At 48.6% G+C, this 20,140-nt stretch overlaps 1 protein-coding gene across 4 annotated transcripts in view; it reads right to left on the bottom strand.

The window, feature by feature from the left end:
• Positions 1-20,140, bottom strand: part of LOC127392932 (Golgi integral membrane protein 4-like) — a 35,941-nt gene that overhangs the window by 9,098 nt on the left and 6,703 nt on the right. For 2 of the 4 annotated variants that reach the window (XM_051637434.1, XM_051637435.1), the window contains exons 1-6: positions 14,522-15,189; positions 8,502-8,576; positions 7,824-7,873; positions 5,684-5,737; positions 2,008-2,158; positions 1,139-1,221 (exon numbers count right to left, since the gene is read on the bottom strand). In XM_051637434.1, the coding sequence (XP_051493394.1) occupies positions 1,139-1,221; positions 2,008-2,158; positions 5,684-5,737; positions 7,824-7,873; positions 8,502-8,576; positions 14,522-14,708 (600 nt within the window). In that variant the 5' untranslated portion in view covers positions 14,709-15,189. Of the gene's footprint in view, positions 1-1,138; positions 1,222-2,007; positions 2,159-5,683; positions 5,738-7,823; positions 7,874-8,501; positions 8,577-14,521; positions 15,192-16,427; positions 16,525-16,924; positions 17,191-20,140 lie in introns of those variants that run through there. The other 2 variants (XM_051637437.1, XM_051637436.1) reach the window with 2 other exon arrangements.

Below are 20,140 nucleotides of genomic sequence, written 5' to 3'. Positions count from 1 at the left end.
ACACAGTAACATGGTTAAGCAACTCCTCACAGAGAACAGCCAGTTCTTCAGCACAGGTACACTACTAAAGAAGATCAACATTTTATACCTACGAAAGGCTGGAGATAATCCACAGTGATTAAGTCCAAGCTGGTCTTCAGCCTTCCCTTCAGATTTCATGGATATTCTGTATTCCCCCTTTGTCAGTCTTTCATTTTAATTTATTGCATACTTTTACCCTGGAAGTGCTGACCCAGGACACTGACTCTTTGACCAACACAGTGCATGAGCCATTGCTGTGACTCCTGCCTTTGCACAGGAACTGTGTCCTGGCTCTTGTTAGGCTTCTCCTCCTGTGCCTCACACACATGTACCTTCAAGCTCAGCTTTTTTTTTTTCCCTGTGGAGACATTTCTCCACGGATGTGCTCATCTCAGAGGGGCTGAGGATAATTGGCATAATCCTACTCGGCAATTTACTTTGCAAGGCAAATGAAAACTGATTCTCCTGGACTGTTCAGCAAATGCCACACTCTTCTCTCTGCTGCAGCTTTTTTCTTCCACCTCCAACCCTGAAGTGCAGGGCTTGAAAAAGCTACTTAGGAAAAGCTCCCCACTCTTCCCCCTGTTATTTATAGGAAAGCGAGGGGAGGGAGCTTTTCATATCCTTGCCAGGGTACCTGGAAATGGACCAAATTAGAGACTGAGCAGAGTAGGAAAGTTTCCAAGCAGCAAGGAAAGTTTAGCAGGAAATTAATTCCTGAGCAGGCTCTGTTGATTTCATTCTTCCCCTGAAATTTGACCTTAAAACTAACATTAAAAAAAAAAAACAAACAAAAACCCAAATCCCAACAAAACAACTCAGCATAGCTAACATAAAAGGAATGAGGAAAAGGAAGCCAAGAACAGTTCATGGGATACAGCCCTAGCTAGTAGGAGACTGCTTCCACTCAGAAGAAGCTAGATGAAGGCAGAACTGTGGCCCATCAAAAGCTTGTTAAGGTGGTTGGCCCAGAAGGAAGAGAGCTTTAGAGCAGCCTCACTGCCCTGACTGCCACGTGCTGCTTGTCCCCACCCCACAAGCTGTGCATCCCTCTCCTCACTTTGTGGGCTCTGCCATCTCCACCCAGTGTGGCCACAAACAGCCCCTGGCTGGTTACCTGGGCACTGAGGAGCTGAGAGTGAACTTCCTGGTGGGCCTTCCGAAGGAGCTTGCTCTCTTCTCTGAGTTTAAAGACTGTATCTGCAAGAGAAGAGAAGAAAAAATCTCTGATAAGAGCTCTTTTCCAAGTGTAGTGATGGTCCCAAGTGAGCAGTAGCCTGGGAAGAATATTAATATCTCAGCCTTAAGCCAATCTTCCTGATCAGCTTCCCTCTTCCCATTGGTTTTCTGAGCATTATTCTCCTTCCTCTGATAAAATTGGATTTCAAGAAGAGAGACAATCAAATATTTAAGCTTCGCTTGCTTGTGCTCAGCTCTCCCCTTCTAAGCCAGGAGTGCTCATCAGATACTGGGGCTGTGTTGATCAGAGAAAACAAAAAAACAACAAACAAAACACAAGCACATTTTGCTCTCCCAGATCTAATCTAAATAAGAACAGATGTGAAACTTAAAACCCCAGAACCTAATTAAACAGCAGACTAAATAGCAGCTGCTCTTTGGGAATTAAAGGGATCAGCATTCCTTGCAATACTTGCACTCTTAAGTGCATTTTATAGGCCTACATCATTCATTACAAAAAGTATGTTTAATTTGCTCCCAAGCTTAAATTTTACAATTTACAGGATTCTAGTAGGATGGAAACTGGTTTCCACTGTGTGTACAGAGAACTGGAAAATACAAATTGAAAGGGATGGGATACCCACGTGTCACAATGTTTTCTCTCTGCCACAAAAAGCATCTTGATGAACTTATTTACACTCACCCGCGAGAGAAAGGCCAGGGTAAGGCAGCATGATCTGATGGCTGATCCTGGTGCCCCTACCCCTGTCTCTGCCTGGTGTTTTCTCAGCTCTCCCTCACACTCACCCTGCAGGTTTGTGACCTCGCTGTCCCTCTCCTGCTGCAGCTGGGCATATTTCTGGCTGTGGGTCTCCAGTGTCTTACGATGTTCCAGTTTCAAGCTGTTGTGCTGCAGCTGCAGGTCAAGCAGCTGCTTCTTGACATCTTCATTCTGGTTCTGAATATGAAAAGAAGTGACAGAGTCAGTACAAGAAGGAGAATTAAGCTTTTGCCAAATGCTGCCCAAGTGCCTCTGTTTAATAAGTTGCTTGGGGAGGTGGAAGAGATGTTTGGTCCTCTAATAAGGTAGCCAGAAATCCCAGATACAATAAAATATTCCTTGTGTTCAGTGGTTCAGGAAGGATGTGAAATGCCAAATAAACTCTGCTCCATGAAGCAGTCTGTGAGATCTGCTTGGAAGCCACTAAACAGGAGGCAGTGGTGGCAAGTCCACTCCGGCCTGAAAAAGACATGGAGACTCTGGGACACTGCCAAGAATTGTCCTATTCCTTCCCAATGTCCCTGCCCACCCTGCTCAGTGAGCCTGTGCAGGCTGCAGCATTTGCTGATCCCAAACCCTAATGCCTGCTGGTCACTCAGGACACACAGACACCTGAACACTTGGGTTCCCTCTCTGCCTGGTTTGCTTCCTGTCAGTCTGGCTGCTCTTCCACCCACTGCTCCAAGCTGCTGGAACAGGATCCTGGGAGACCTTTTGCAAGGACACCACATCCTCTCACACGGCAAGACCAGGGAGAGCCCACACTCCCTGTAGGAGCCTGGGACTCACAGGCATAAAATGACAGGATAACAAGACTCTCAGGAGACCCCAGACTGTTTCAAGCTGGCCAAGAATTCATCAGAGAGAAGTGGGTTGAAGAGCTGTTTCCCCCTCCCCTTCAGCAGAGCCCAAGAACAAAACATGCTGAGGCATCCTTTTGCTCAGACCCGTTGAACCAGAAGTCACCTCCTTTTTTGTTCCCATGGTAACCTAGAGAGTCCTTCCACATTCAGTTTGTCAACACCAATTAGGTATGCAGATTGATTGGTTCTCAGGTGAACCCTGGCCCTTCCTCCCAATACCTCCTCAGGACTCAGGCAGCAATTTCTAACAGTCCTCCTGTAAAAAGCCATCTTTAAAAAAACCCACAAAAGAAACCTCTAAATGCTATCCATGATTGCATTTATCCCCAGTAAAAAAAAGCATCTGTGGCCCAGGCACTCTCCCCTGAAGCAATTATCTTCCACTAAAAGGAGATCAATAACTGTGCTCCAAAAATACATGTAATGCAGAGGAAAAAGGTATTGGTACAGAGGGGTCCCAGAGACAGAGCAAAGAGAAGAGACAAAGATGTCAGGTTAATCAGATCACAAGATCAGGAGGGGAAGTGAAGAAAATAAAAGATTCCTGCTCTATCTTTCAAGGACATTAGGTACTTCCAGTTCTTGTCAGAGCAACCAGCAGAAAGCAGTGCAGAGGAACCACATCCCTAAAATCATTTTGATATAAAAAACCCTCAGGAGCCACAAACATTAGCAAGTGAGAATTGATTTCAAGCAGAAACTCTAAGCAATTCAAGGAATTTTAAGTCCTCATCAGCTCAGGTCAATTAATTTCTAGCCCATATTCTGTCTGGCAGGTGATGTGCATAATGTCTGTCCCCAGACTGCTCACAGGCAGGAAGAAGGGAGGGAATATTCCCCCTTTGATAGCAGCAGGAAGCTGAAGGGAGAGATAAGTGCCTTGAGCAAGGTCACAGAAAGCACCTGAGGCCCAGCCTGGCTCATGAAGCACACAGAGCTGGTTTCTAAGGATGGCTGTGACCACTGCATGCAACTAGGAGGCATCTAAAGATGCTGGTTGATTGTAGTAGCAGGACAGGGGGGTCTGGAAGATGCTACATGTGATTATTTTTCAGAGAAGTGTAAGCAGAGAGTTCTTGACCCAGTCAGTTCTACCAAACCTAGGGAGAGACTGTGCTGTTGTGACATCTCACAGTGTTCCCCCCTTCACATCCACCACAGCAATACAGGGAAATAGTTTCTTTCAGGTCAGCAGTCCTTCAACTCAGCTGTATGATTCCAGGCCAGGGGAAGACAAAGAAGAAAACAGAGTACCTCAAAATCATGTATTTTTGCCATGATTTTGAAAGTGGCTTTGCAGAGAGCATTGTACCACATGAAAGCAGCAGCAGGATGCTCAGCCCACAAGCAAAGGAAGGGCACACCTCCCAGCAAGTTTCCAGGTTCCAGCAGTTTCAGGAAGCCCATGTCAAAAATATTTTCTTTAAAGCCACCCATGTCCTTGCCTGCCTGTTCCAGCAGATGCTGGGATGCATTCTGCACAGAGATCTTCACCAGACATTTTAACCTCCAGTCAAGAAGACGAAAGGAATTGTAAGACATAGTCTGGCTCCAGCAGGAATCCAGACACAGGCAACTGCTGCAGCTGCTATTTTTGGAGGAAGCCAGGCCCCTGCCCCTGTGAGCCTGGTGTGCCAGTTACAGAGGTTAATCAGACAGTGACGACTCCAGCACAGATGAGAACAACAAGGCCACCAGCACCAGACACCCTGGTGTGGCTCCATGGAACTCCTCCAGCCTAACAGAGTTAGTTACTTCTGTTCAGCACTACATCTCCACTTCCTAGGTGATGCTGTTGCTGGCAGCAATCTTCCTCCTGAGGAAGCCAGTTCCAGTGGGAAGCATTTTTAGCCATGCTCCAGTAACAGAGGTGTCACACACAGCTGAGCTGTTTTGAGGAGAGGGGGGACTGAAATCTCCCACAGTCCCAAGGGCTGGCGGGTCTTTCAGCAGCTGTAAATGTAGTTAAATATAGATGACTTCCACCCCTCCCTTAGTAAAAGGAAGAGAAAGGGAGCCAGGATGAAATGCTCTCACAGTCCCCTTGAGTCAAGCAAACCAGAGCATCCTGCTCAGGCTGCAGTTGCCATGAAGAGGAACGTTACTACTGCAAAGTGTTCCCTGAATCCACAGTGCTGGCTAATACCCAAGAGACAGGACTGTACTTCCCTTTTCCCGAAGGTTGAATCCAAAAGCCAGGCAGCTGGAGGTCCAGCTCTGCTCAGGAAATACAGCCCAGCAGTGCTAAGGGCTGCTGGAACCCAGCCCTCTTTCTCCATCCCTGAATTCAATTACCATTTCCCTGCCAACACTGACTAACAACATTTAAAACCCACCAACACCAGCCAGGGCTGCACAGCTCTCACAAAAGCAAACTTCCACATCGAGATATGCTACAGGTAGAGCATGTGATAAGCTATAAAATGCCAGAAACCACCCCTCTCCAAGCCAATCCCATGGCCTTGGGATACATTGTCTTAGCCCAAAGGGCAAGCTGCAATGAATAGACCTATTTTCATGCTAAGAGACCCAGAAAAGAACAGGCTGAACAGCAGAAGTCCTGTGTGATGAACTGCACAAAGGCTGCCATTGAAGGGAGGTATAGGTGCAGGCTGTAATCTGATACAAGGCCCACAGAATAAATAGAAAACTCCCAAGAACCTGAACAGTCTGGAAGGAATGTAGATCAAGAGCCCTGTGTGGTCCCCTCCTTCAGTGCTGGCACTGGGTGCAGGAAGCCCTTGGTCTCTCCTGGGCATCCCTGGTAACAGAAGACACCAACTCTCCTTCCAGGGACCATTATTTCATGGTCAGTACGTGAAACCAGCTCCTCCCTTACCTTCAGGATCTTGTGCTGGGAACTGAGGGCTCCATATCTGTTCATAGAGTCTTGCTGGAAAGAAAAAGATTCAATAGTGTTGTTAAATCCCAGAAAAACCTAAAGCAGGGAGAGCCCCACCCAGCCACTGCATCACCAGCCAGGTCCCACCGCCCCTTCCCACGCAGGCACACTCAGGGTGACTGGCAGCAAGCCCACCAAGGTGACCAGCAGAACATGCAGCCTGAGCATGGCTGGACAAGAACCTTTTCAAAACAACTCAGCCACCAACTCACTAGTTGCACTCTCAATTCACACCCAGAGTAGTTTTCCTTTAATTTTCAGCTCTTATCTAGGATGGGCCCAGCACTAGAAGAGCTTTGCACAGTAAAGGTTGGATTGGATGATCTTACAGGTCTTTTCCAACCTAAACAATTATTCTATGATTCTAACCCCCCAAGAGCAGCTGAGCTCTGCAGCAGCTGAGGGGGAGGCACACAGCACCAGAGCTGAGGCTTTCGCCTACACATAAAAACTGCACCATTTAACAAAAAAATGATCACTGAGCAATTGAGTAAGTCTACAGCAACCCCTGGAACTAGGTACAGCTACCAGCTGACACCAGCTGCAGCAGAGAGGGATTCATGTGTGTCCACAGAGGGGCCTGTACCTGTTTAACACTCCTGCTTATGCCTCAATAAGGGTCACCCATTGTCCCCAGGGTGCCATTCTTCACTGCAGCACCAGCAGGTAGCAAAGCCACCAGCCACACGTGCTCAAAGGCTGAGTCCCTGCAGCAGGAGTGGCCCCCAGGAGGGGACATGCTGCAGCTTGTCCCATTACCTGCAGTTTCACAAACATCTGCCCAGGTAGCTTCAAGCAGCACAGCTGAGACCAAAGCAGCACCCTGGAAGTGCCAACTAAGCACCAAGACTTCCACTACACCCCACAGTGTAACTTCTATGATAAGGACTCAGGAGGGGATGAAGTATTAACCAGCAAGAGAGCACAAATGGCAGGGGAGCTGCCCAGCCACTAGTGTTCAGACATTCACCCAGGAGCTTCTTCCTGGATCAGGATGACACTCACACACAGATGAGCTGGATAAGATCAGTTCCTCTTCTCCAGCATTTCACCAACAGATGCTCCGAGTAAGGAATAAAACCAGTCTTATAACTTTGGGTGGGTGGGACAGACTAACCCAGGATCCTTCCTAGCCCTCACTGAAGGGTCCATTCTCCACCAAATGAGAAGTCAGAAGCCTTAACATTTTCCACCTGATGGCTTAACTGCCAATACTGTTCTTGTCCAAATGTGTTCCTGCCCATGCCCCCTTCTTCACTAATTTCTGCATCAGCATCAATCCTTTGTTTAACCAAAAACATTCTGCTTTGTTCCCTGTGCTACCAGTAAATGGCACAAGGCAAACTCCAGTGAGGCCAGCTAACAAGGAGGGACATTTGTGTGCCTGTCTTGCACAGGCTTTTCACATCCCAGGCTGAGCAGCAGTGGAGCTCAGTCTCTGGGACACAGCCAGGTCACACCACTTCAGCTGCAGAAATGGGGACAAGGCAGTTTCTCACCAGAGGGCCCAACGAAGACCATCACTTATCCTGGTGTGCACAAGGCCCTGCAGAGCATGTATCCAAGCAGGGACATGTCACCCAGTCCTGGACCTGGACAGTACTGAGTAGAGGATTCAGACCACATCTCCTGAACACACTGCACTTCAACTTGACACTCACAGGCTAGTGGAAATCATTAGACAATCACTGGAGACAGAAAACAATAGATATGCTTTCCCCAACACTACCAAGGCCTTTCTTCTCCAGGTCCCCTGTGGTGTGCCTTGCATTCAGTCTCCCCAGGACTATTCTGTACCACGAAGCAGCAATTCTCTTTTCTGACTGCAGCACAGGACAAGCAAAGTCATCCACCACACACAGGAGAGGAGGCAGAACAGCTCCAGCACTACACAGTCTTGCCCTAAGATGAATCCTCACAAACCAACAGCCTTGCAAGGTGGAGTCAGGCAAAGTTCATCTTGTACCATACACACTCATGGTATTTCATGCCTTCCAGCCAGCAGCTCATGACTGGTGGTGATGGAAAGGTCTGTATCATTATTACACACATACTCTGAGGAACAAGCCATACCTACCTTCTCCTTGTTGAGAGCTTCCTGAGCTTCTAATTTATACACTAAAAAATCTAGACATGGAAGAAGAAAAGACAATTGAATGAGCTGGAATTTAACAAGGATCTGGTTTATATTTTGGGGAGGGGGGAAGGAGGAAATCAGCCCCTTGCTGAGCAAAAGGCTGAAACTCAACAAGCTGGAATGCAGATGCTGCTAAGGGACTCCACTCAGTGCCCTCAGAAAGGTGGCAGTGTTTTCCATGAGCACTGTCCACCCATCTAGACTGGCCCAAATGTCCTTCTCTTCCCATTCTATAGGCAAGTGCATTGATGACTTCCTACTTCAGCACACAAATGGCTACATCTTTATGTCACTGAAGGTGTGTAAGAATGGCCTGGTGTCAGGTTTAGCTATCACTGAAAGTGCTCAAATGGCATGTCATGGGTACTGCTACTCACAGATTAGGCTGAGGACATGTAGGAACATGAGAGAACAGAACCCACCTCCCAGCACCTTTTGCCCATGGGAAGTGGACAACTCAGTTAACTGTCCTCTAAGTACAAACTGGGGATGGAGCAGTTGGTGTCACCCACACATGGCCCTGAAGGCAGAAAACACTTCGGGTACAACACAAACTTCTCCCCCAGGACAGCAGGAGGGCTGTCTGGCCACCACTGTGTCACCATGCAGGAGACTCACCTTCCTTTGTCTTCTTGTGCTCCCCTCGCTCCTTCTGCAGGGATCGCTCCAGCCGGGATCTGTGCTCATACACCACTAGGGAGGCAGAGAGACACAGCATGAGGGAAACCCTGACACCTCTTCCCACATATTCTTCTCCCCAAAACAGGCCTCTTGCTGGACATGTGACCAGGGGCACCTGTGGGACCCCAAACCCAGCCATGGATGGGCCAGCAAGTGCCCAAGAGAGCAGACTTGGAGAAGCGCCTTTTCTGGTTTGAAAAGCCTGCACCACTCTGGGTTTGTAAGCTTCAGACACTGCAGCTTTCATGTAAAAATCCAGCCCAAGCAAGTCAACAACCCCAAAATACACACAGATACCTGCTGTCCTGAACACTGGGGGGGTCAGGCCCTGCTACAAGCTGCTTGCACCTCCAAGGGCTGGAGCAGGGTGGGGACAGCTGGGTGAGAGAGAAGGGATATTCCTGATACAACACACCAGCCTGTCATTCTCTGAGTATTTGCACTCAGGCTTGGATTTGGAGTCTCTGCTGCAGGTGCCAAGAGCTGGCTTTGGTGGCCAGTGGCTACTCTGTGCATTTGCAGAACAAGTCCATTACCAGCCTTCCAGGTCACCTGTTCTGTAAAGGCATCAGCAGGACACAGGAGAGACATTTTTTCCCCTTCCACAGCCCAACCATTAACTGCCCCTCAGGCCACTAAGAAGTGAGACAAGCAGCTCCCTCTCCCATGGCATACAAAAGAGCATCTGTGCTCTGCACAGGAGATGGGAGGAGAGGGATGAGGCTGCTTCGTGGAGCAGCCACATGACACATCCAAGTGCCAGAGAGGCTTCCTGATGGATGGTGATTTTAATCCACTCTGATGCCTGAATGCTAACCAAGAGCTTCCCTGAGTCACAGCATCCAGCGGCAACAGGCTCCCCAGTCCCCTCTGCACAGGGATGAGCACTGGGTGGCAATTCAGAAGGGAGGGACAAGAAAAGGAACATGATTCCAGAGCCCAGATTTTTGAGGGCAAATTGTGCCCTGACACACAATCTCCAGGAAAATGGACAAAGTGGGATGATATTTGAATCCTAAGGGTACAATCCAATTGCAGTACAAGTGTTTCTGAAGCCCCCTGCGGGCACAAGCCCACCCAGCCAGGTGGACAAGCAGCCTCTGTACTGGGGGAATCAAGGCACAAACTGAATCCAAACATCTCTTTATCCCATTGTCCCCTATGGAGCAACTTCAGGGCCTCCAGGCAGCAAGTCCTCCTGTACAAGAATGAAGGATGAGACAGACAAGTTGCCTGTTCTCACACTAGGCTGGTTTTAGACACTGCAGGTCCAAGGACTATGTTGGAGGCTCTGCCAGCCTGGGCTCATCACGTGCCAGGCTCAGTCCCACTCCAGAATGAGGAGCCATATATTCACATTCAAGCTGTTTCTCTCAACCCATCCATTTGCCCCTGTCACTTCTGGCCTCCCTCAGGGAGCAGGAACAGCCAGTGGCCTAGGTCAGGAATTCTGATTGTCACCAGCTATGCTATCTCCTTCCTTCTCTTTGCTACCTTCTATACTTAACAAAACAGACATCTCAATTGTGAATATGCTTCCCCTGGGCTGGGCACTTTATTAATATTTTCCTTTGAAGTGAGGAAACCACCATCTTCTCCAAACCATTACAGCAGAAATGTTTGTTTTCAATCTGGAAGGGTTTTTTTTCCCTTGCTGAGCACACTGGCAAGCAGCAAGCCCATCACTGCAGCTGTCCAAGTGTCTACTTCATAATAGTTTTATTTTTAGAAACACTTTTCCCAAACGACTGCTCAGATGTCACCCTGAGGGCTTCCCCAGCCCAGCTAAGCACATAAGAGACTGTGGGTGCTTCTTCACTACATGCTAAAAAGCCTTGTTGAACAAAATTGTCATCTTAAGAACATCAACCACTTCCCACAAGATTTGTGAGCTCCAGGCACTCATGTTTCTGCCACAAGCATCTCATTTTCTTGCAGTCTTATCTAGCAGAGCACCTGAGGACAACTCTTTGATGTGATGGGTATCTCACCCCAGCAAAGCAAAGTCCTGGTTGCTGGGACTATCATGGATGCCCAGCAGCCCTGGGCTATTGATCCCACATAGTAAATGTGAAGCTATAGCAGAGGGAAGCATCTATAGCAACAAACAGGCTTGTGCTGACACCCAGAACCACACATCTCAACACATGCACCACGGAGCAAATGAGTTTTCAGGAACAGCTCCATATCATGGGCTGTTTATTCAGAAATTTAGCACAAAATCTGGCTCTCCTAACAATTTTTTTTTTTCATAACATAACCTGAAGTGACCTCCAGTGACTAGAAAAAAAGAAGTTGTAATCTCTCCTGCCATTCCTCCAGGTCTCCAGAGCCCAGAAACGGTGGGTTCAGCTCTACACAAAGCAGTGAGGAGGTGCTGCATCAAGCACTCCCTCTATTTATCTTTGTGGTGGAATGCAGCACCAAGCACTTAGTGGACCAAAATGGCACTGTAGAGCTGCAGAGGACAGGGAGCCAGGAAGTCTTTAACAATTTGCAATTACAAGAGAGAATGGAAGGTGGTCAGTGTTTAAATCCAGGCTGGAATTCAGCAGGAACTCAGCACTACAGCACTGTGACCTGCTGCCAAAGGAGTTAAAACACAGAACTGGAACTGCTGAAACAATGAAATCCCTGGCACTGCCTTGCCTTTGGGAAAGAACAGGTCAGGCCATCCACAGACTCATTATAAAAGACCACAGAAAACAGGGTTATTGTGTGAAGGTGTTGCCTCATATACCCCCTAAAGTACCAAGATAAACATTTGCCAGGAAGAGTTTAAGAAATCTATAAAGGAGGAGTGATTCCAGTCTTGCCAAGTCCCAGGTTCTATTCTCCTTCTGTTCAAGTGGTTTCACTTCACCCCTGCCTGGGAAAGGCTTGGGTGCTTGTTCACTCCCTGCCTTCAGGGAGCAAGGCAGCAGAGGTGCTGGATTTGCTGCTCTGGTCCTGCTGAAGCTCCACAGGGAGCACAGTTGTTTGGGCCATGCCACCAGCACATCCTGTGGGAAGAGCCATCACACTGCCCGTGGATCACTGCTCCAGGCACGGAGATCAACACTAACTTCCTGACTGCACTGTGCTTCTTTTCATCCCCAGTCACCCAGAAGAAGCTTTATTCTCTGTCACTCCCCTTGTTAGAGACATCAAATACTCCTGCCAGTTTCCACCCAGTCACATCACAACTAATCACCAGTGGCACCAGTCACTCGGGCTCAAGAATCACCCAGAGCAAGGGACAAGGGGAGCAGGACAAAAGCCAGAGCCATCATCCCTCCCTCCCTGATCTAGGGAGACAGCAAAGGAAAGACATTTTGGGTAAAAAACACCCACTGGTGAGGACAGGAGTGCTGCAGCCTCACGCTCAGCCACTGTGCAATGGCAGCCTGTTGGGAGAGAGAAAATTCCCCCCTCCCAGACACCAAGTTGATGTGCCATTGCCAGGCCACAGGACATATCAGACAGATGTGGAAGGTACTATACATGCACCTTTCCTTCCCATCTGTTCAAATCCTTCTAGCTTCACCCAGAACCTCCCAGCCAGAGAGTAAGCAAGATCTGTTTCCCTGGGTACAGCCAGTAGAAGGCAGCACAAGGGAGAGGCTCACAAAGCAGCTTCACTCACTCCCTCGTCCTCTCCCTTTCCTTTTTCCCTTCACTCAACTCTTGGCCCAGCTCTACACTTTCAAGCTTCATTTACAGAGGCTATCAGAAGCATTAACCATATCTTGCAGTCAGATATAAGAAGGGTAGGTAATACTTGATAGCTGAAAGCACCTGAAGCACCACTTAAACAGCACTGAATTCCACATCCTTTTGTAGAGCTGGTGAGACAGAAATGAGATGCAGAAGATCCAGCAACTCAAGTTGTGCAACAAGCCAGCAGCAGGGCAGGGATGGAGCTCTGGCTCCCCAGGCTCCAAAGCAGGGCATGGAGCCAGCAGAAGAGCCATGGCCATAGTTGCACTTACAGACTTCCATGGCCATGGCTCCCATCCACCAGTCACCAGGCTGCTCCCACCAGCCAAATCCAAAAAGCAGCTTTGTCTCTTAAAATTGTTGGACAAGTAAGTGTCTTCTCAAAATAAAAAAGGTATCCATGGCAACGACTGTAGTTAGGAACAGGAGGACTTGACAGAGGGTTAGAAACCCCAGCAAGAGGCGACAGCTCTGCCAGTCAAACATATTTTGGGGGAAAAAAAAATTATAAGCCTGTCTCAGTTGTTTGCTTGAGCCTGCTGTTCCCAAAACTGGGGTTCCCTCAGGCTACCACTGTCATCCTATTCTCTGAAGAACCAGCCCCTCTCTTCAAGAGAAGCAAGAGATGCTGACACACCAGAAAGGAATGTGGGCTAACTTCTGCCCTGCTGATCTTTGCATCTCAGAAACACAGGAGGAAGGTGGAAATTGCTGTGGCCGGGACTGTGCAACACATTAGGAGTTGTTTGACTGCCTTGTGACAGAGTAAGAAGAAATGGAAACAAAACATACCATAATCGCAGTAAAACTATACACACACACAAGGTCGATTCACAAGATTGATTGTTTTGGGTTTTTAAAGAACATTTCCTTAACAGCTGAAACAAAACACCACACTCTGCTTTCCCAGCTTACAGGTGGAAAAGCCCAGTGCAGAGCAGGAGAAGCCTGAGTGCAACGGCACATTTGCATCACAACACTGCACACAAAACCACCACCAAAGATTTAACCCTAAAAGGCACCTATGTTGTGTCAAATTCCCCAGAATAACAGGCTGTAGAAACAGCATCACTGGCCATGTCAACAGAGGTCACAGTGGATACCCTGTGTTTGATTTTAGCCTGAGGAAGAGCTCTCGATTTAAACCCACTTGCTTGAAGAAAAAGTGTTACATTCATCTCTTGACCTTGAGCCACTAGAACCACAGGGAAACAATATTTTATCCACACAAAATTCATTTTGTGGGCACTCCAGAACCAAGCCATCCTCCAGCCTTACCCACCCAACTGCTGGCTCCCAACGAGTGAATTCCCACCAAACCTCTCTGCAGCGAGCTCAGCAAATCCCTCTAAAGACTCTGAATCTAGTGACTGGTGCTGGGAATGTAGCTTTGGCAGAGGCAGCAAGGCTGGAATGATAAACTAGACAAAGCAGGGAAGTACTCAGCAATGGATTAACATCTGTCCTCAGACTTTCCATGGGCCGAAATGTCAGTCTCCCAGTTAGACATTTACGCAAGGAGGACAAATGAGCAGGGAAAGGGAGAGGGAATATCCATGTGATGTTTGCCTTGTGGTCTTCTGGCAGCTCTTGCCAGAGGAACCAAGTGCTGGTCAGTGGGCTCAGAAAAGCCGATTTTTTTCCTCCTCCCATCTCTTTAAGAGAGCTCTGTGCTGCAGCATCTACCAGCCCCAAATAAGCTGGCAAGACCTTTCCAGTCACAGATCACTCTTCAGAAGCCAGAGTGGTTTCCTTGCAAAGGCAATGGGCAGTGGACAGTATGACAACAAACTTTTTTAAAGGACCCTTGTCTCTCTGTTCACTTCCCAGACAGACACTCCTGCAGACTGGAGAGTGGAGCCACATCTTGGAGCCTGACCAACCAGCCTCTCTAAGTCCTGTTTGCATTTTTACTGCTCCACGTTTAAGATGATATAGGATTAGTCTTTATGGTCAACAGGAACTACAGGGAGAAGAAATGGATTGGAGGTGACACAGCTGAACTCACCCATCCAGCACACTCCATTTCCCATCCTGCTGTAAGCAGCAGTTCAGATTCAAAGCTATTTTAATTCTGGACAGCAAAGGGGGGAAGGAAATAGGTGACATCTTCTTTGAGCTCTTTCAAGCCAAAAGCTGGACCTTGCTCCACCAAAGCATCCCGCCTGCCATGGGGCTGAGCAGCAAACCCACCAGTGGGTGATGCTGGGGGAGAGGGAAGTGGGGCAGTAGCTGCACCCCCAGAGCAGGTCACTTACCTTGGAGCTGGGCAGACAGAGCTTCCTGCTGCTGTTTGTATTTCTGGGCCAGGGCTTCAGCGTTCCGCACCTTCTGCTGCAAGTGGTTGTACAGGAAAACTCCCGAGCCCAAACATGCCACCGTCACCAGGCAAAACCCGGTCTGCAGAAGCCCCTTCTGCCTCCTGGAGCACATGCCCGTGCCCATGATGGGGCCGGAGCAGAGCGATGGGCGCTGCCTCCCCCGGCAGGGCTACAGCATCCGATTCTTTTTGCCCAACAGCCCGTTTCCTCCGCCAATTCGCAGATCCCTCTGCAGGATGCGATCAAAGTCTCGCCTTCGCTCCTTGCCAGCCCTCAGAGGAGCCGAAGACGCTCCAGCAATATTTTATTCCTCGTTTCCCATCGGAGAGAAGAGCAGCACAAGCCCCGTGTCCAGGAGGAGCAGCCCGGTACCGGCAGCCGCATCCTCCGGCTGCGAACGGCTCCGAGGGACCGGAGGGCGAGGGGGGGAGACGGGGAGGAGGAGGAGAAGGAGGAGGAAAACTTTTGCTTCCCATGTGCTGCAGCAGAAAGGGAGGGGGCGGGAAGGGGGTTCCGCCGCCTTTGGCTCTGCCCCCCTTCCCCGCTCCGCAGCACCCACCGGAAAAAACACCGCGGTGGGCCGAGGAGCCCCCTCGATCCCCTCCCCGCGCAGCCCGACCAGGGGAAGCGGCGGCCCCGGGGACCGGGAGACGGGCCAGGAAACCGGTGGCGGCGGCATCCGGGCCGCGGCGGGGGGAAGCCTAGGGACCGGGGGGGTTCTGCGGCCCCCGGGGCTCCCCCCGCTCCGGGTATCCCCCCCCTGAGCAGAGTCAGAGCATCACCGGCTTGTCCCGTTTCCCCCCCCAATAGACCTGAACCCCCCTCGCCCACGTGTCTGTTTGTCCCCTCCCTTTTCAGCAGCGGCCGCCAAGCCCCAACACCTGCGGCCAACAGCTGGGGGGGCACCTGCACCCACCGGCAAGGAGCCACCCCTCGGCTTGGTGAGGAGCTTAAAGACCACCTGGTCCCAACCCCCTGCTACCTCTCACTAGAGCAGGTTGCTCCGAGCCCCATCCAACCTGGCCTTGAATATTTCCACTGAGGGAGCATCTACAACTTCCCTGGACCACCTGTGCCAGTATCACATCACCTTCACAGGAAAGAATATCTTCCCAGAATCTCATCTAAATCTCCCCTTTTTCAGTTTGAAACCATCCCCCCTTGTCCTCTCACTCCCTGCCCTTGCCAAAAGTCCCTGCCCAGCTTTCCTGGAGCCCCTTCAGGCATTGGAAGGTGCTCTGAGGTCTCCCCTGAGTCTTCTTTTCTCCAGGCTGAACAACCCCAACTCTCTCCAGCCCTCAAAGTGTCTTCATCACCCTCCTCTGAACTCTTAAATTATTTCTTTGAAACCTTAGGGTGTTTTAAGAGCAGCCGTTTCTTCTCAGAGAAGTGTGAGCTGATGAAGGCATGAGGACAGCAGAAAGAGAAGGCTGTAGGGTGAGTCAGGCTTCTCAAGGTGTTCTAGGCAGCTGAACCTCTCCTAAGTATCTGCCCTTCATGTGGGCTGTTCTCTTCTGGCACAGCCCAACTTCCTCTCTCCAGGTATGTGATGCACAGCTATCTTGATAGCAGGCAACAGACAGGACCAGGAGGGAACAGTCCTACCTCCCCATGCCTGGAAACACTCAAGGTCATGTTGGACAGGCTCTGAGCAACCTAATCTAGCTGAAGATGTCCCTGCTCACTGCAGGGGGCTTGGACTAGATGACCTTTCAAGGTCCCTTCTGACCCAAACTGTTCTGTGACTCAATACTTGATGGGACAGACACAGCTCCTGGAGCCCTGCCCATGTTCTGAGCAGAGATCTACTATTTAAGCCCCCCAGGTTTATAAAGAATCTTGCCTGCACCAACAGCCTGACTGTCAGGTTGGCTCATCTTGTATCTCAGCTCACATGGATACTTCCTCCGGAATTCTGCCAAGTTCCACATTTCAGGCATCTGGGGAATAAGCAGCAATCGTAACAATTAATTCCTCAGCAGCAATTCCCCTCCAAGAACCATGCATGGTTTTATAAATGTTAATCAGATGAGCTTTACAGTACTGCTGGGAAATAGTTGAATGGCATTCCTGTCTCCTTCATTTACAGATGGGAAAACTGAGGCACAGCATTCCTGTAAGGTTATGATTGATCCAAAGTAACTAAGTTTTTGATGGTGGTTTTTTTTTTCCCCCCAAACATTTTAAGTGGATTTTGTATGTTGTTGGAGGTTTTGCCAGAACAAGGGTGAGACTCAGCCTACTGGAAACCAGGTGATTTGGCCAACAGTCCTGGCTCTGAGCACAGCTTCCAGAAAACATTACTTTCCTTAATGAATTAACTGGTTATTCCAGACTTACTGCTTAGGTCTTTCTGAAAAACAGAGTATGTGATGCTTCATGCAGCCTGTGTCTGCCATGGATCCTTTGCCTGTAGGAGCATGGATGATCTTCTTGCTGGTTCACATGTCCTCAGACTGCCCAGAGAGTGTTCATCATCCTGCCTTTCTGCCCAACTCTGTCTATGGATACATGCCCTGGGGGGTTGTGGAATGCTTCAGCATCTCTTCAGGCTGTTTGTCAGGAGCTTGAATGTCTTTTGTCATCTGGAGGACTGAGGAGGCAGCCTGTGGGATGAGGGATTGAGTCTCAGTTTTGCCTTTATTCAGCACATTCTTTTTTTTTTTTTCTTTCCCCCCCCCCCCCCCCCCCCCGCTGTCATTAATCACTTCCTCGTGTGATGGTTCCTGTCTGAGAAACACTGGGAAATTCTGAATTTTTAACAGAGAGGACTCTGGAAAAGGTTAAAATTAGGGAATGCCTATCTGAGAAAGAATTGCTTGACAAAGTTTCTGCAATCTAGCACTTTACCCTTCTACACTGCAATAAACTCAGCTATTGATTTGGCTCCATATTTCAGCAGCAGATCAAGGGTCAGATGAACAGCACAGCCCCAGCCAAGAGCCAGAAGGTTTGCTTCTTACTCCTGCTCTGCCAGCATTTGTGTGATGTGGCCTGCTGGTGAAATCCCAGCAAACTGAGAGCTGATCCCACTTCCCCTGCAGTCAGTGATAAAATTCTCCACTTTGGCCTTGTACTTCCACATTAAAAAAATAAAAGGGCTTTAGCTAATCTTATGTTTTCCAGGTTTCAGGAAAAGCTAAACAACTGCAGAACCCCAAAGGGATCAGGGTATCTCAACAGAGCTGTAATAAACAGCCAAAATCAGAGCAAGTTTGTTCACAAAGATGGGAAAACTGGACTTCCTTATTCTATGGAACATTCCCCCATAATCCAGTCTCTGTTCCAAGACCCGTGGCACTAACTCCCACCTTCAGAGAGGTCATTTTTATTGTGCCTAATTTGTGTCACATATTTTAGTCTGATTAGATCTTTATGCTCATCTGACTTCATCAGAAGTTCTCTTTGCCAAAGATTTCTACACAACAGATGAAAAGGAGACATGGTGATTTTGCAAGGCCTCGTTTGGGTATTTACCTGCTATTTGTTTTTGCATTTTTCTCTTTTAACCACAGTTTTTCTGACAAGGCCAGCTCAGAGGGCTCTTCCTCCAGCAAATTCCTACACCATCCTACATCTCTAAAGGTCTCCAGCTACTGGGCACAAGTGTTTTCAGGAAAATACAGAGAGAAGCACCCCGAGCTAAACAAATTGACCATGGGTGACAGCTCCCTTCAAATCCAACTCAAAATGCTTTGTGCCTCAGGGATTATCTGATCACCTCTTTTTGCTTCCTCTAATCCAATGGGTGATCACATCTGATGATAGCTTTAAAATAATAATCTGAACAAAACAAGCAATTCCCATGGGAAAGCTCAGACTGTATGCACTTGGAAAGAAAATGCCACTTTTTGAAACCCTGTAGAGCAAGCTGTGAGTATTAACCATCTGTGCAAATACTGCAGTCCTGGAGAGCTTCATCCTTTTAATCAGAGCTTTGGATTTCATGGCAGGGCATTTAATCGCTGTGGGAGTGTTTTCAGCCAGGTTATATAAATGCTAACAAGAAACCAAGAGTCTCAAAAAGATGCATGTAAGGAACGTGGCAGAAGGAGACAGAGGGGAGGCTTTCCTGTTTAGGGGCTGCAGTTTCACAACAGTTTTTTAAAATCCCACTGATCAAACTGGCAACATCCACAACCCATCGAAAAAGGCTGAGCAGGAGGCTGCAGCCCTACAGCCTTTACGGGTCGTGCAAGTGCCTTCCAGGGAGCCCCACTGCAGTGTGGAGTTGTCAGAGGGTTTAGGCTGAGCAGGAGAGGAACTTGAGGCAGCAGCCCAGTGTATGAGAAATGACAGGCACAAATGTTTGAAAAATCAAGTTTTATCATGTATCTGTGCATGTTTGTGCATGAATTTACAGCATTAAGTGTCTTCGTGTCGCAGACCTCCTAGAGGGGCCTGCCCTGCCACACACAGAAATCCCCAATTAATTTCTTGTAGGAGTGGAAATGCCCTAAATTAAGCAATTTCTAGGGGCAGCTCTCATCTCAGTCTCTCCAAGGTTAGGGGGTAGGAAAGCTGAACCATTCCTCCCTTCCCATAACAAGAAGTGACAGCTTCTAATTAGCATCCATTAGAGGGTGCCCCAGGGAACCGATGGGACCATTTTGTGGAAATCATTTTTTGTCCTAGAACAGCACGTTGGCTCAGCTCTCAGTTATCTTCCCAAGCCTCCCTGTGCACAGTGAGTCATCTTACTGCTGTGCTGTGCCTAAAAGTAAGCACATGAGATCTCAGGGGTTCCTGATGCTCTCACAGCTCTGTCAGACCTTCAGGACAAGTGCTGAGCAAACTGTGGGCACGGCCACAATATCAGAGAACATGCATGGGAGGGATATAATGAGCATAAGTCCTGACTTTTTGAGGCACAAGGCTCTAGGATGCTCCAAAATGCATTCAGGGAGCTCAGATGATTTTGAACCCACCCCATTGAAATCCACCCTGACGATTTTGACTTTCATACAGGGTCCAGGCTGGAAGGAACCTGTCCCCCATGCAGCTGAGATCTCAACTTGATGACATATATACAAGACTAACTGCATTTGACAACGGCAGACACCCCTCACAACTTCTTGTAAGACCACTCCAAGAGAACCCAGTGTCAGCTACTCCTGTTGAGAGGCATCCATCCAAATTCCAGTAGAAAATGGCTGATGTCTGGATATTTTGGCATTTTACTCATTACTTTCCTTCAAACAACAGCTCCCAGAGTCAAAGCATTATGAGAGAAACTCATTATCCTTTCAAAAACCAATCTATATTCCATGCACTTAAGGGGACAAAAGAGCTCCACAATGTGAAGTATTGCATCTCAATTCCTCTGGAAAAAGAAAGCATATTTGCTTTTTAATTCCACCTCATCTTTCACAGTTTGGACTGATATCCTTCCTGCGAAGAGGATACCATGCCATGAGGGAGAAGCTGTTCTGAACCAGCCTGTCATTTGGGTTCCTTTGTAATAAAAAGCCAAGAGAATTGGTTTCAAAGGGGCAAAACAAAACAAAAAGGGGCAAAGTGCATATTGTCCATAAAAGAGGCATCACAGTACAATTC

Source organism: Apus apus, chromosome 20 (assembly GCF_020740795.1).
Source record: "Apus apus isolate bApuApu2 chromosome 20, bApuApu2.pri.cur, whole genome shotgun sequence".
Taxonomy (NCBI): Eukaryota; Metazoa; Chordata; class Aves; order Apodiformes; family Apodidae; genus Apus; species Apus apus.
Note: the sequence above shows the minus strand (reverse complement) of the source record. Positions and strands in the feature narration are given on the sequence as shown.